The 13,508-nt window shown below is 36.5% G+C and overlaps 3 protein-coding genes across 3 annotated transcripts in view; 1 reads left to right on the plus strand and 2 right to left on the minus strand.

Annotated features, from left to right (window-relative positions):
* The window catches only part of LOC149043057 (uncharacterized), an 81,258-nt gene extending 81,047 nt beyond the window's left edge, over nucleotides 1-211 (minus strand). The window contains exon 1 of the mRNA XM_089211169.1: nucleotides 153-211. The gene's annotated coding sequence lies outside the window, so the exon portion shown is untranslated. The remainder of the gene's footprint in view (nucleotides 1-152) is intronic.
* On the plus strand, nucleotides 210-5,824 carry LOC113670566 (DNA-directed RNA polymerase III subunit RPC6). Its single transcript, XM_027186728.2, has 8 exons — nucleotides 210-399; nucleotides 626-693; nucleotides 1,214-1,281; nucleotides 1,985-2,097; nucleotides 2,807-2,950; nucleotides 3,301-3,408; nucleotides 3,602-3,793; nucleotides 4,493-5,824. Exons 1-8 carry the CDS (start codon nucleotides 220-222, stop codon nucleotides 4,571-4,573), a joined length of 954 nt encoding a protein of 317 aa, XP_027042529.2. The 5' UTR covers nucleotides 210-219; the 3' UTR covers nucleotides 4,574-5,824.
* Nucleotides 5,001-12,958, minus strand: LOC113670563 (presenilin-1). The gene is made up of 10 exons (XM_027186724.2): nucleotides 12,653-12,958; nucleotides 11,374-11,624; nucleotides 10,404-10,548; nucleotides 9,642-9,709; nucleotides 9,113-9,263; nucleotides 8,489-8,558; nucleotides 8,292-8,390; nucleotides 7,940-8,170; nucleotides 7,260-7,372; nucleotides 5,001-6,220 (listed from the first exon to the last, which is right to left on the minus strand). Exons 1-10 carry the CDS (start codon nucleotides 12,782-12,784, stop codon nucleotides 6,065-6,067), a joined length of 1,416 nt encoding a protein of 471 aa, XP_027042525.2. The 5' UTR covers nucleotides 12,785-12,958; the 3' UTR covers nucleotides 5,001-6,064.
* Nucleotides 12,959-13,508: the final 550 nt, after the last annotated feature.

The following is a 13,508-nucleotide window of genomic DNA, read 5'->3' on the forward strand; positions in this document are numbered from 1 at the left end:
TTTTGCGTCGCAAACGTAAAACCACACAGGGGAGTCTGTGTAGGCCTGTCTATGACCTTTTCAATAAACATTTCGGCTTTACAACATGATTGTCTCTGGAACAACAAATTATATGTCTCTATATGACGTATAAAAGCTGTTTCACCGCTGACCGCTCATATTTGGGTCGTTTTTTCTATCCCCGCTCGTCGCCCGTGATGTAGTAACTCCCATAGTAACATGGCGGTCGCCGATGTTGTTATCAAGCAAGAGGCTGTAGATGCCGTGGATTTAGAAGCGAGAGTTGTCCAACTTTGCAAAGAGAACCCTAAAGGAATAACAGATCAGATTATTTCGCAGGGTATGCCAAATATTCCACCTCAGCAAAGAGTCACAGCCATAAACAGACTTCTCTCAATGGTGAGTCATAGTATCACTCAGCTGAGTCTCAGAATTTATCCTTATTATTTCCTATTTTCAACAGACATGTTTGACATTGAAAAGCTAAACTATTTCGAAGGTAATTCAATGGAATAATTAAAGTAAAAGTTTCGCTAGATGAATTTCTGTCTACTTGTAGGGCTGCATAATTTTTCTAAAGATGTTAGTTTATTTTCAAGTTTGTTTTTCTAACTTGTGTCCATAGGGTAGGATTGAACTTCTTAAAAGTGGCACACAACTGTTATACAGATATAAAGATGCCCAATCAACTACGTAAGTTTTAACCTCTCAGTTTCCACATTTCCTAAGGGTATGAGCCTATTAAATAAGGCCAAATAACAGCGGCAAATTAAAGAAAGCTGTAGCTCACCATTCGCAAGGCAACAACATTGGGGCCAAAAATAGATGTTGTGTTCCTGAAAATTAGAAGATTTGAATGTCTAGCCATGTAGAGAGAACAGGTTGAGATCTGCAAAACGCAGCCTGTAATCTGTAAATAGTTACTTTAATTTAGTAATACTTTCTCTTTTCTTTGCCTGAGCAATATTTTTATAAATCAATAGAGTGTGAGAAAACGATACAGGAACAGAATGAAACACCTGTTCTTCTAATTTTCCCCAGTGTAGCGGATAGGAAGATCTCTAAAGTTATGGAGTTGCCCATCTTTGTAAATGAGCTAATATGTTTTTCATCAGGTTGAAATATTAGCTCACTTTCAGAATGATGTTAAAACTGTAACCAGTCATCAACATTATATAGATCGATATAATAGATTATGACCTTTCTTCAACAGGAAAACTAAAGGATTTGAATTAGAAGAGAAGGTTGTCTATCAGATCATAGAAGAGGCACAAAACAAAGGTACATGTATTAACACTGTTGCTTGTTTTCATATTTTATCAAAAAGGTAATTGAAAATGTCTTTGATTGCTTTGTTGTTGTTGTTGTTGTTTTTTTTACCAATTTCCGGTAGTAGGGCTCTGGCTACCTCTTATGTGGCATCACTTTTAACACTTCACACCCTAGCATCAGTATGCACACTCTCCATACTGTTTACTATACATTTGCTAAGGTGCTGACAAAGAGAACTTGTTTTTGTTAACTTGTTAAAACAATCAAGAGCTTAATATGTCATTGGTGATCATTTCCTTTGTTCTCATGATCTTAATGTGTGATTCAAGGGTAATAATGTGAGGAGAAATTAGATGCTGGTCACTCTTAAGGGTCAAAGGGTTCAAGAGCTTCTTCATTTAGTGATCATTTCCTTTATTCTCATGACCTTAATGTGTGATTCAGGGGTGATACTGTGTGGAGAAATTAGATGCTAATCCTTCTCAGGGGTTAAAGTGTTATTCCTTTCTATTTTAAGATCTAATACACTAATTCTCCACACTTTCTGCAGTGTATTTCTTTTAATTTTAGTTGAGAGAATTTGGTGTTAATTCATACAGTATCTTCTCATCACCTTTGCTGCTTAAGCATTTAGTGATATTGTAAGGAGAAGTTCCTTTTCAATCACTCCTGGGAATAAAATTCTGTTGTTTCATGTTGCATTACTTGTTAGGTATCTGGATCAGGGACATTAGATTCAAAAGTAATCTACCCATGACACAAGTTAACAAGATTGTGAAGAATTTGGAAAGTAAGAAGCTTATTAAAGCTGTTAAATCAGTTGCTGTAAGTATTACAAGGTATTTTGTTGACTAAAATGACACAATGTGGTTGTGTTCTATGTGGGTGAACCATTTCAGTTATGCACAGTTTTTTAACTCTTTTAGCCCCTCCAGTCTGATTGTTAATTCTCCCCCGAAGCTGTTGCACATTTCCTTTTAAATTGGTGATGAGAATTTGGTGTTGAATCAAGATAACATACTCTACCTAATAAGTTTAAGTATTTTCATTACCCGATTGCTGAATAATGTATGGATATTGTAGGGATAACTAAATAAACGTGCTAATTACTTCTGGCAGTCAAAGGGTTAGGTTGATATGGTCAAAGTTTCCCCAAAGAAAATTTAACATTGACTGTTTTTGGTTGAAAGTCATTACCAGACATCTGTTTGCCTACAAGTTGAGGAAAGACAAAATGGATGCCAGTTTGCTTCATGTCTGGCTTTCAAACATCTTGAAACAGCTGCCTTTGGGCAAGTTTGTGCTCATTCATCCTGCTTCTTTTCCAATATCTGGTACAACATTAACTTCGGTGATTCTTTATGCCAAAAGTCTAAAAAATCTTGATTTGTGAGTTGAGAGAGGACATATTTCTACAAACCCACCCAAATAACATCAATGTGCTTTTAATTAGTTCTTTTGTGATAAGAACCAAGGTAAAAAGGGTTTTTCTTTTCAGTGGATATTGTCTCATGTTTAATGACAATCTTTTCAGGCCTCCAGAAAGAAAGTATACATGTTATTCAACTTGGAACCAGATATAACAGTGACTGGAGGAGCTTGGTACAGTGATCAGGATTTTGAATCAGAATTTGTGGAAGTGCTCAATCAACAATGTCACAAGTATCTAGAACAAAGGGTAGGATAATTAGTGTGCCAGAGTCTTAAAATTCTTTCTCAATATGCTGAATATGGCTTCCAAGGTTGACATGCCTTAATACATAGAATTTTTCATCTCATACAAGGTAGCAAAATCAACAGATTTTGTCAGAGGGAGAGCAGGTTTATTTTCTAAACCCCACCCCTCAAAAGAACAACCCCCACCAATAAAAAAATCCTTGTGGACAGAACTGCACCAAACTGTCTTAGTTTTGTGGAATTTAGCTGAGAAGACACAACAACACGCATTCCAGTGGAGGATGTTTTGGAATTTTGTTAATAATTTTGTAATTTATATCTCTGTTGAAAATTGGTATTTTTTCATTGCAGGCTTTGCAAGTTGAACAAATGAATGTAGATCCACTGGCCAAGAGAAATGCATCTTATTCATCATGTTATGATGTATGGAAGTATATCTCTGAATTAGGGATTAGCAAGGTAAACTTCATTGAGAAGCTGTGTTCTCCTTTTGAAGGGGTAACCCAGGAGCCAGTAATATTTACTACCTGGAGTAACTCTTGTTACTCCCTAAAATCACTTGGAATTCTTGAAAATCAACAGGTAAAAGGATTGCTCTACCCATATCATGTTCTAGCATAATGGTGTCAACTTTTTTTTTTTACTGTTGTAGGTTCAACTGGCTGAAGGGGACATTGAAACAATTTTAAACACACTAGTCTTTGATGGAAAGGCAGAAATGTCATTGGTTGTTGACAACAGCTCGAGCAGATCATCAGATAATGGTCAGAAGAAACTTTATAGAGCACTTGCCCCATTGCTGCCAGCAGCAGGACTCATGAGTACACCATGTGGCGTCTGTCCAGTAAGGCTTGATTAATACTTGATTTACTGGTAACATAGCAATGTTATCATAAATAATCATAAGGTTTTTGCACAATGAAACAAATACAGGAGGAGAAACACTCCTTGTACAATCTTGTGACCATCTGAGAATGATGTGAACAAAAACTCACCATTCCTTTCATGTTCTTTGAGCAAAATACAAAGAATCCCCATAAATTTGCAAAGGAATAGTAGCTGCCATCATAATGATGATGGTATTTAGGGGTGAAAGTTCCATGAGGTGGCTCTTCCTGTCCACTGTTTCAAAGCTCAAATTGGAATTTGGAATGTTGGTTTTTGTGAAGGGAGGAAAACCAGAGGAATCAGAGAAATACCCACAGAGCAAGGGAGAACCAACAACAAACTCAACTCAGGTCTGGGAAGCCCCACTCCCCTTGGGATCCAGACCAATGCCTCACTTTCCAGCAGAGAGGAGACAAAAATACCCAAATCCCCCACCCACTTGAGACATAAGACCTATGACTCAATGCCCTCCAAAACTGATATACTCAAGGTGGGGATGTTTTAGGGTTTACTTAAACTGGTGCATAACAGGTAGTGTATAAGATCTCTACTTAGTGCGCTAAAACTAGGAAGGAACTCAAGGTAACTATCTCCCCCCTTGGGGCCACAAGGGTCTACTTTCCAACATTGACATGGATATTTCATCCCATTACAGGTATCCAACCAGTGTTGCAATGGTGGGCCCATATCTCCAAGCAAATGTATTTACATGAGGGACTGGCTCTCTGAGCTTTAACACTCTTAATTGCTTTGTAAATAAAAGATAAATGATGGCTACAGGCATACAAATATGTTTGACCAATCAGTTAGCTCATGGACTGTCATTTCATTTCTGCAACTGGACAACAATTTACTGCTTAGCAATTAAATTTTAAAGATAGAGGTGTAGGAAAGATTATCATTCAAATAAAGAGATCAAATGTTGCCTGAAATTGCTGGCCTGTATTAGTTTTTTTTTGTTGAATCTAGGCCCATCTAACATTTGGGAACATCTAATATTTGCAACAAACATGGAAAGACAAGTGTTCTTGATTTCCTTTTGTGCATTGTTCTTAATATGTGGAGTTTGTTTTTTAACAGGCAACCAAGGATTCATCAGGGCAACCAAATTCAAGAATTTTGATTGCAGACTAAGATCCTTCAGAAAAAATAAATCACAAGTATTAGGAAACAGAGTAGTCTTAATTGCAAAAGTGCTATCTATTTTGGTGAGAATAATAATTGGATTCATTTTTAAATAATTTACTGCATTAACTACTCGCTTAAGTTTATTGAAGGAAACTAAATGATTTTGATTTGAACTCATTGCTTGGTATTTACAAGAACATTTTACTTTCCCACTAAGTTTGTTCATTATTTTTAACCCTTTTAATTAATTAATTAATTAATTAACTAATTTATGAGGAAATGTGTAGCAGCTAAATGAGAGAAGTAACAATCAGATCTTAAGAATTAAAGGGTTAAAACTTTTTCCAAGATTGTCCCAACTAAAGCTTCGATTGATTCAATTCAGTAAAAGATAACTACTTCATGACTGGTACATCAATACAAAAGTTAATTATCAACAAAATATAAGGAATTAAGTTTGCAGAAAGGGAGACAAAGGAGAAGGCAAAATGTTAATCACCACTAAAAAAATAGCAATCATATTTTGAGTTCTAGGCAATCATTAAGGGACCAGAATTGATGTTCCAAAACAATACCAGAACAATGATTTTTCCACAAAAGCCAGTCAAATGGCTGTGTATTTAAGCATTTGGAAAAAAAAGGAAAAATACTGTACACCCTTAGTGGTAGCATTATAGAATATGATGCCATGTTTTACTGTTATCATCATTATTAATTCAGAAACTACCACCTGTGTTGTGATTTCTGAAGAACTATTATTTAGATGCTGTTACCATTAATTGGAAGAGTTTAAAAGCGAAGTTCACGAAAGTTTGTTCAAGATAGGTACATATTAAATACTTCAAATTTAACAATGACATTTGGAGATGAAATTTCTGTCATGAGTGAAGGAAAATGTATTATGTCCATGCTTCTTTCCTTTCTCACTTTTTTTTTTTTTTTTTTTTTTACGAAAAGGAAAATATGTTTGAAATAACAGTAATACAGCCTCATTACTAACACGGATTGCCCCCAAAATAACACGCATTCTAATTCAATAGCCATTTCTCTCTGCAGCTTTTAATACAAAATATGATAATATTGTTAATGTTCCAAAAGCTCAAATGAAGGCCTGCTGACTTGACAAGCTGTCCATGAATGGTTTAACCAGCTCAGTTGTGGCAAAGTTGAAAATGAGTCCAAAAGTAATTGATATTGGTAAGGCAGGTAGAGCTTTCCTGTAGATTGCCAGGAGGAGGAGTGTTAAGCACAGACCCTGCAAGGAACAAACAACAAAGCCTATTAATTTTCTGAAGAAACTGTGGCGCCACAGCAGTGAGGGGTATTACAAGATAATTTGGTAATAGAAATCGCCCATTCTGAAGAGTTTCTAAAACTTAGTTTTGTGCATTAGCCTTTCATCAATTGCTCTAACAAAGGGCTAAGACTCAAAACCTCAGTTTTGGAAACTCTTTATGTTGATCAATTTGTATTATCAACTCGGTTGATAAAACCAGATAATCCATTTAGAAGTGAATAAGTAGCTGAAATAAGTTCCACCACAGTTAAACATGGTAAGTGGGCAAAGTACGAATTTTGTTAAAATTGAAAGCACTTAGAATAGTGCAGAACAAGAATCACTGAATAATGGTCAAGATTCTTGCAAAATTCTTGTTGAAAACCCTACATTAGGATTCGGTGTTTGAAGTCAAGGAAGGTCTTGATGACAGAAAGAAAGATCTAGGTGATTTTTTTAATTTAAAAAAAAATTTATTGATAAAAATGACCATGATCCTAAAGGCATTGGTAGCCATCATGGCCAAAGTGTCTCTAAAGTCTCAAAAATACATAGAAAGGAAGATACTGGTAATTGCTTAGGGACCATGGGAAATGCTGGTCTGACATTCATTCAACCTTAGAAATTTGTTAAAGAATTGTGGAGGTCCTCAGAGGATTTACGGGGATATTTTTGCAATCATCAAACTGTAAACAGAAAGAAGTATACGGAATTTTTTTTTTTAAGATTTCAGATCAGAAGTTAGATTTCACGCTAGCCCCAAGTTATCTTAACCCAGCTTTGAACAACTTAGCCCAGTAGATTCCCAAATTAAAACTGGCTGCTCAGTCAGATTCAGACACCAGAATTAGCAAAAAAAAAGAAAAAACAAAACTGGTCCCTTTCAATAGTCAAAAAGTACTCTCAGTACATCTTGACATCATAATAATGCGAATCATCATTGAGCAGATCACAGATCTCACAACAAGGCAATAAAAAGGAGTTAATGATTAAGGAATGACCAGTTTTCAGCACTTACAATAAGTATAGCTACAAAGCAAGCAATTGTTGTGTTCCAATCCTTGTAGGAGGATGCTTTGCCAACCAGAACACTGTAGAATATGAAATCTCCAAGGCCTAGTTTTACACCCTCTGGTGATAAAAATAATGAAAATCAAATTTAAAAGATTGCTTTGCAAATTACCATAAATCACTGAATGATTCATGATTCTTACTGTTTAAAAAATACAAATAGCACTAATATTCCCTAAAGCAGCACATTAAACTCTGTGTTTCTTTAGGATTCATTTAAATTAAATTTACGCTGAAGAAATCATACATGGTTATGTTGAACAACTGGTCAATCAGTCAAAACTTGAGGAAGAACTCTCCAAACAATGAAAAATACAGGTAACACTATGGAAATGAAACTCTGAAGCAGTTTTAACTAAGGCAAACAAAAAAAAAAAACCCACTTAAAAACACCCTTTTCTCAGACACCAATAAATTGAAACACTCAATAAAAAAGCATAAAATCATACAAGCACTATCAAGATTATGTGTGGATGAGTATTTTAAAAAGTAACAGATCGTTATCTCCTTTGGGACTCTGGTAATGACTTCTTCATTTTCACCATCAACAGTTCTTTCAGAGTTCCTCTTAGAAGAAATTCACACTAAATGATCAAATATTCCAAAGTATACAATAAGTGAACTCACTTTCTTCTTCTTCACTATCTTGACCATCATTTGGTGATTCTTGTTCTTCCTCTCGTGAACCCAGGGTCCTCACCGCATTTTCTGCAGCCTCGTTTGTGGGTCCTACCCCTTCAGTAGACTCTAGTAATTCCTCCTCGTTTTCTGAATTAACTCGTGTGACTGATGTCACTCTTGCTCCTGCACCTTCACTGTTGTCTCTATCAGCCATGCCAATTGACCACATCATGGTGGCTGTAAACACAACAAACAATTGGATTTTTATTTTTCAGAATATGCCTGAATCTCTTGTTGGAGGAGCGCTTCTAGACAATGTTTCACATGTTGAATTGTAGCTGCAATGTAAAAAACTTACAGGAGTAAATTAATGATGGGAAGAGAGGCTCATCTCGTTCTTGTGCAGTTTGCACCAAAATCTTCAAAGGCCCTTTGGGACATAGAACAGCACACAAATCTACAGGAAAAAAAATCAACCATTGCAACTGTTATTTGAGGTATTTCACAAGCAATATAAACCCACAGTAAGACTAAAGAGAGGGTGTTGTTGCTTACCATAGAGTGAAATAGCTGCCAATATTGCCCAAGTAGTCCAGTCTGGCAAATATTTGATAAAAACCAAAGCCTATGGAGTAAAACAAGCTTTGCATCACCAATTGAAAAAAAAGTATGAAAGCTGTTAACAGAAGTCTACCACTGTATGTAAGACTTCAGGTCCATTTAGCCTTCAAACAGGCTCTCCTGTTAGGGTTCTGCCTTACGCCCCATTTTCTGAACACACGTGCCTATTACTGGTACAGCACCCACAGCCTCTTATGGACAATCTATTGAAACCCCTGAGTACGTTTACATCTGCTGAACTTTGCTTTGAGCCCCACATCTTCTAAACATCCATACATTCTCAAGCAGAAATGGGAATCAACTGGGGGAATATTGTTTGATTGGTTAGCACATTTTTAGATCTAAAATTATAAGTGAAAGGCTTCACTGATATGTATGGGAATGTGGCAATTAAGTGTCCAGAAGTGAACAATAAGGACATGAAACTTATTGTGTTTTGGCCTCACTAAGTATTGTTAGTGACTCATTAGTTTAAGAATTTTATCTTATGCTTTCAAACCAGTACACATCTCACAACAAAAAACAACCAAACAAACAAAAAACAAAGCTATGGCTTACCATCAAAGCACTAACTAAGATAAGGTATGCTTGTTGTAATCTAAGAGGTCCTTTCCAATGTATGCAAATCATTCCTACAACCCCAAAATTCCAGATTATCAATGATAATGTGAAGTAGTCCATTGCTACATTGTACACCTTCAGCACCTCTCTGTTGACAACAAGGACAAATACTGCACATTAAAAAAGAGTTTTGTCACTGACATACAAAGCACCTTAGCCAAAAACAAAGGCAAGCTTAGGATAGATGACAACCGAGGAAAACAGACTAGGTGTGGCTAGGAAAATAGAGTAAATAGAGATATTTTTAATAGGTGTCAAATCTAATTTGTGATTGAATTGGGTTTTACTTAAATGAGATCTCTTATAGGCTTTGAAAACTTGCTACACACTCAATAAAACTGAGAGTCTAACACAAACAGTAACATTCGCCATCATTCTAAGAAGTCACACGATGACAAGTTCCAATTGTTTTATTTAATGGGGAAAGCAAAGCTGGTAAAGTGAGTGTGAAGTATGGATGACTTACTGGAAATAAATGTAGCCAAAGAAGAATAACAGCATTAAAGACGATAGCACCAACCATCCTGATATTACCTAGGAAACAACCAGAGCATTCCTGTGAATGTTTTAAGGTAATTAATTATTATATTTCACTAACTTAATTTCCCTTTTAAAAAGATCTGAGAATCTCACTCTAACAAATTTGCTTTAAGGAAGGTGTGGCACTGTGGTATTATTACCAATATATGTCTCACAATCCAGTCCCTTGTTAAATGAGGCAGATTAGTACAATCTTCCCATAAATATTATAAGTCTTTACAGAGAAATAATAATTCATTATCTGATGAATACCAGCATGCTGCTAGAATTTCATGATTTACACAAACCCTCTAGAATGTTCCCACTTCCAATGCATGGCTGTGTAAATGATATAATTTTTTTCAGGCTTCTTTTCTGCAATTGCTTAAAATTGCAGCTCACCTATGAAAATCATTCATTATCTAGTGATACTTTACCATATGATGTTACTAACTTTACTACATAACAAGTACAAAAAGAACACTGGAGTTAACTAAAGCTACTTTCAACCTAGGTTCATACAGCGAAAAAAATGTTTTGTCACCTTGGAGATCATGCGAGCAATCATTATGGTAAACTTATTGCAGAGTGGTCTCGATGTGGAGATAAAACTCTAAGTTCAGAGGGAATCTTGAGATATAACAGGCTCACGTAATATGAGTAACAAGTTTAAATTACATGTGGGGAGAAGCAAAATTACTGTACTCACACAATAGCATCGGAACTTATAAAGCAGCACAAGGACAATGGTGAGAGCCAGAACAACACCAATCACTATGGAGGCATTTGCTATTGCCTCTCCAGCCTTCCTTGCCTGGCTTATGTTTCCATCCTCATGAAATGGTGTGTACACACTAATAGATCAACATTGAGGTTGATTGATTAGAAAAATGATCAATATTTCCCTACATCTAAGTAGTTTGGAAAGCCACCAAACTCTAGAACAAAAATGAATCTTTCAAATCGGCACTCTTTATCTCCACGGTATCAATAAGTGCTTTCCATTCAACTAATTTATTTGTTTTTCTTTCGCCAGTGGCATAGCCCCATTTTCTGCATATAAACACAAACACAACCCACAACTCCCCCATTTGCTCTAACAAAGGGCTACTTCTCAAAATGTCAGCTTTGAAACTCTTTTTGGTGGCCAATTTATGTTATCAACTCAGTTGATAATACTAAATTACCCTGTTATATACAGCCCTCAATAAACCAAGAAACAGCTGATAAGGGGCAAATAAATGACCAACAGAAAACCTTTTACAGGGAACTAACATCTGACAAAGGGTCAAATGACAGTGAACAGACAGCTAGCAAATGGCCACAGAAAACCACCTTACTACCATCAGTTAGTTAAAGGGCTGCCAACACATGATTGCCCAATAGTTTCTCAGGGAGATCTTGTTAACTTTTCTGCCATCAAAAAAAATTTCAAATCTGAATACTGTTGTATAAAAAAAAACTCTATCAACATGCCACCTCATCTCAACCAAAGACACCTTTAAACGTTGGTTTTACATGAGAGCTGGCAGTCTGTTGCTTCACTAAGGAAAGACACAAAATGATGTTAAAAAAGATTGACTGGTAAATTGAAACAAAAAATTTTTCATCTTTTTTTTGACATTCCCTTCCCAATATTCTGAAAGAAAGTATACAAGAGACAGCTGTGGGCAACTTACAGGTATGTGCCTTCTTTCCGTGTATAGAATGTCACTGACGCTATAGTTGCTACAACAACCAACATACAGGTCGAAACAGGAACTATTAACATCATAACACTCTTGGCTCCATATTTGAGCATCTCCTCCTCATCCATTTCACTATCATTGGGCGATACATCTCGTACCCTTTGTTCCCTGCCCTGATTTCTCTGACGTGCTCTTGATGGCCTTTCATTACCACCTTCTTCAAACAGTTCAGGCCCATTATTCTGACAGGAAAACAAATAAGTATGTTGGTTGAACCTTTTAAACTCTAATATCAGTATCCATATTCTCTATACTGTTCCCTATACATTTATTTCAGTACTGACAATCAAAGCCTCTTAGATTGCTAATCATTTCCTTTATTTTAACGAATGAATGATTCAGCCGTACTACTGCAAAGAGAAATTAGAAGCTGGTTATGCTTAAGGTTCTGAGGGTTAATCAAAATTACTTTACAACAATGGACACCATAGTTGTTATCATTAATAACCCCTACAGAAGATTGGCATCTAATTTCTCCTCACAATATCATCCCCGAATCAAACATTAAGGTTGTGAGAATAAAGGAAATGATCACCAATGAAGGAGGCTCTTGACTGTTAAACAAATTCCTCTTATCAGCATCATAGGAAATGTACAAAGAACAGTATGAAGAATATGAAAACTGTTGTTAGGGTATCAAGGGTTAATCAACTCCTGGATGGAGTTGGGGAAAGTGATGACACATTCTTTTGAACTAAGCCTGGACTCTAACATTTCACATCTACTGTTTAGTTTTACCCTACACCCACTGTTTCCCACTATTCTTAAATCTATTTCCAAAATAAGCCAGCTTAATGATGTAAGGAAATTCTGAGTGAACATTTCGCTGATTTTAAAGAAAGGGGAGCTTAGAATAGGCGTTTACGGGATATGACAGAAGTGTAACCATTTGTGTCTCCAAAGTTATCATGATCAAGCACAGACGTGTTTTCGTTCGAAAGAGGCTCGAACTCTCTACTTTTCAGTACATTGAAAGTTTACAAGGGACGCGGGCTGACAGCACAACACTAGGTGTGTCTAAATGTAACTGATAAAGTTCTTAAACTGAGCAATCTTTGAATATTAAACGCGAAACTGAAGAGGGAAAAATATGATTTTTAATGATGATATTAAGGTGATTCCTGGGTGTAAACAACAACCAAAGAAACTCAGAAATCAGAACAGAAACTGAAATCTCTCATTACAATCTTCAGCATCAAAAAGTACTAACCGTATCTGTTATTTCGTTATTTTGTCCATTTCTTCGACTCCGGCGGTCACTGTTTCTGTTATCACGAAAACTCTGAGTGACTACTTCGCCCGACATTAGACTGGTTGTTTCATCCACGTCGTCCTCGTTCATGTATCTGTTATCTCAAACATTGGCACTGACTTCAAGCAGAGATTCCTTTCACGAAAGCCGTAAAAATTTCCTCAACTGCACGAGGCTCAGTAATTTTGTAAAACCATCATGGCGGAAAACAGTGACGACATTCCTCTTTTCCCTCGATATCAGCCTGAGACCGAAAGAAGGCTGGTAACTAGAAAGGGCGTTACATGCGTGACTGGGAAGAGGATGAGGATGAGGAAATAACTTGACCCTTTAACTCCCATGAGTGACCAAGCCAGAATTTCTCCTTACAATATCATTACTGTATCAACCAGATAAGTGATGAGAATGAAGAAAAATATCAATTTGGGGATAATTGCTGCCAATCTGACTGGGCGCCTGTCACATCTGGTGTTCCACAGGGGAGCATTCTTGCCCCCCTGTTATTTATCCTATACGTCAATGACATCCCTGAATCTTTATCAAGTCCTGCAGAAATGTTTGCTGATGATATGTTAATCTATAATTACTGTACTCCATCTTAAACGTCCATCACTGCCCAGGAGAGTCTAGATAAAGTCACTGATTGGTGTGGCTCGTGGCTTTTAGGAACAAATGCTGACAAATGCGAGTCCATGAAGTTCACCAGGACTAGAACTCCCTCTCCGTGCAACTATTCTATTAATAGCAAGCTACTTACCCAAGTATCTACACACAAACATCTTGGGGTAGTTCTTTCCAGTGATTTATCTTGGAA

Source organism: Pocillopora damicornis, chromosome 7 (genome assembly GCF_964200805.1).
Source record: "Pocillopora damicornis chromosome 7, jaPocDami1.2, whole genome shotgun sequence".
Taxonomy (NCBI): domain Eukaryota; kingdom Metazoa; phylum Cnidaria; class Anthozoa; order Scleractinia; family Pocilloporidae; genus Pocillopora; species Pocillopora damicornis.

Bases quoted from the DNA above. Each gene is read 5' to 3' on its own strand.
- LOC113670566 (XM_027186728.2), top strand. From the start codon at position 220: ATGGCGGTCGCCGATGTTGTTATCAAGCAAGAGGCTGTAGATGCCGTG. The intron at 694-1,213 runs GTAAGTTTTAAC...TTTCTTCAACAG, and splicing joins AAAGATGCCCAATCAACTAC to GAAAACTAAAGGATTTGAAT. The intron at 3,409-3,601 runs GTAAACTTCATT...TTACTGTTGTAG, and splicing joins CTGAATTAGGGATTAGCAAG to GTTCAACTGGCTGAAGGGGA.
- LOC113670563 (XM_027186724.2), bottom strand. From the start codon at position 12,784: ATGAACGAGGACGACGTGGATGAAACAACCAGTCTAATGTCGGGCGAA. The intron at 11,625-12,652 runs GTTAGTACTTTT...TTTTCCTGTCAG, and splicing joins ATAACGAAATAACAGATACG to AATAATGGGCCTGAACTGTT. The intron at 9,710-10,403 runs GTGAGTACAGTA...GTTGTTTCCTAG, and splicing joins ATAAGTTCCGATGCTATTGT to GTAATATCAGGATGGTTGGT.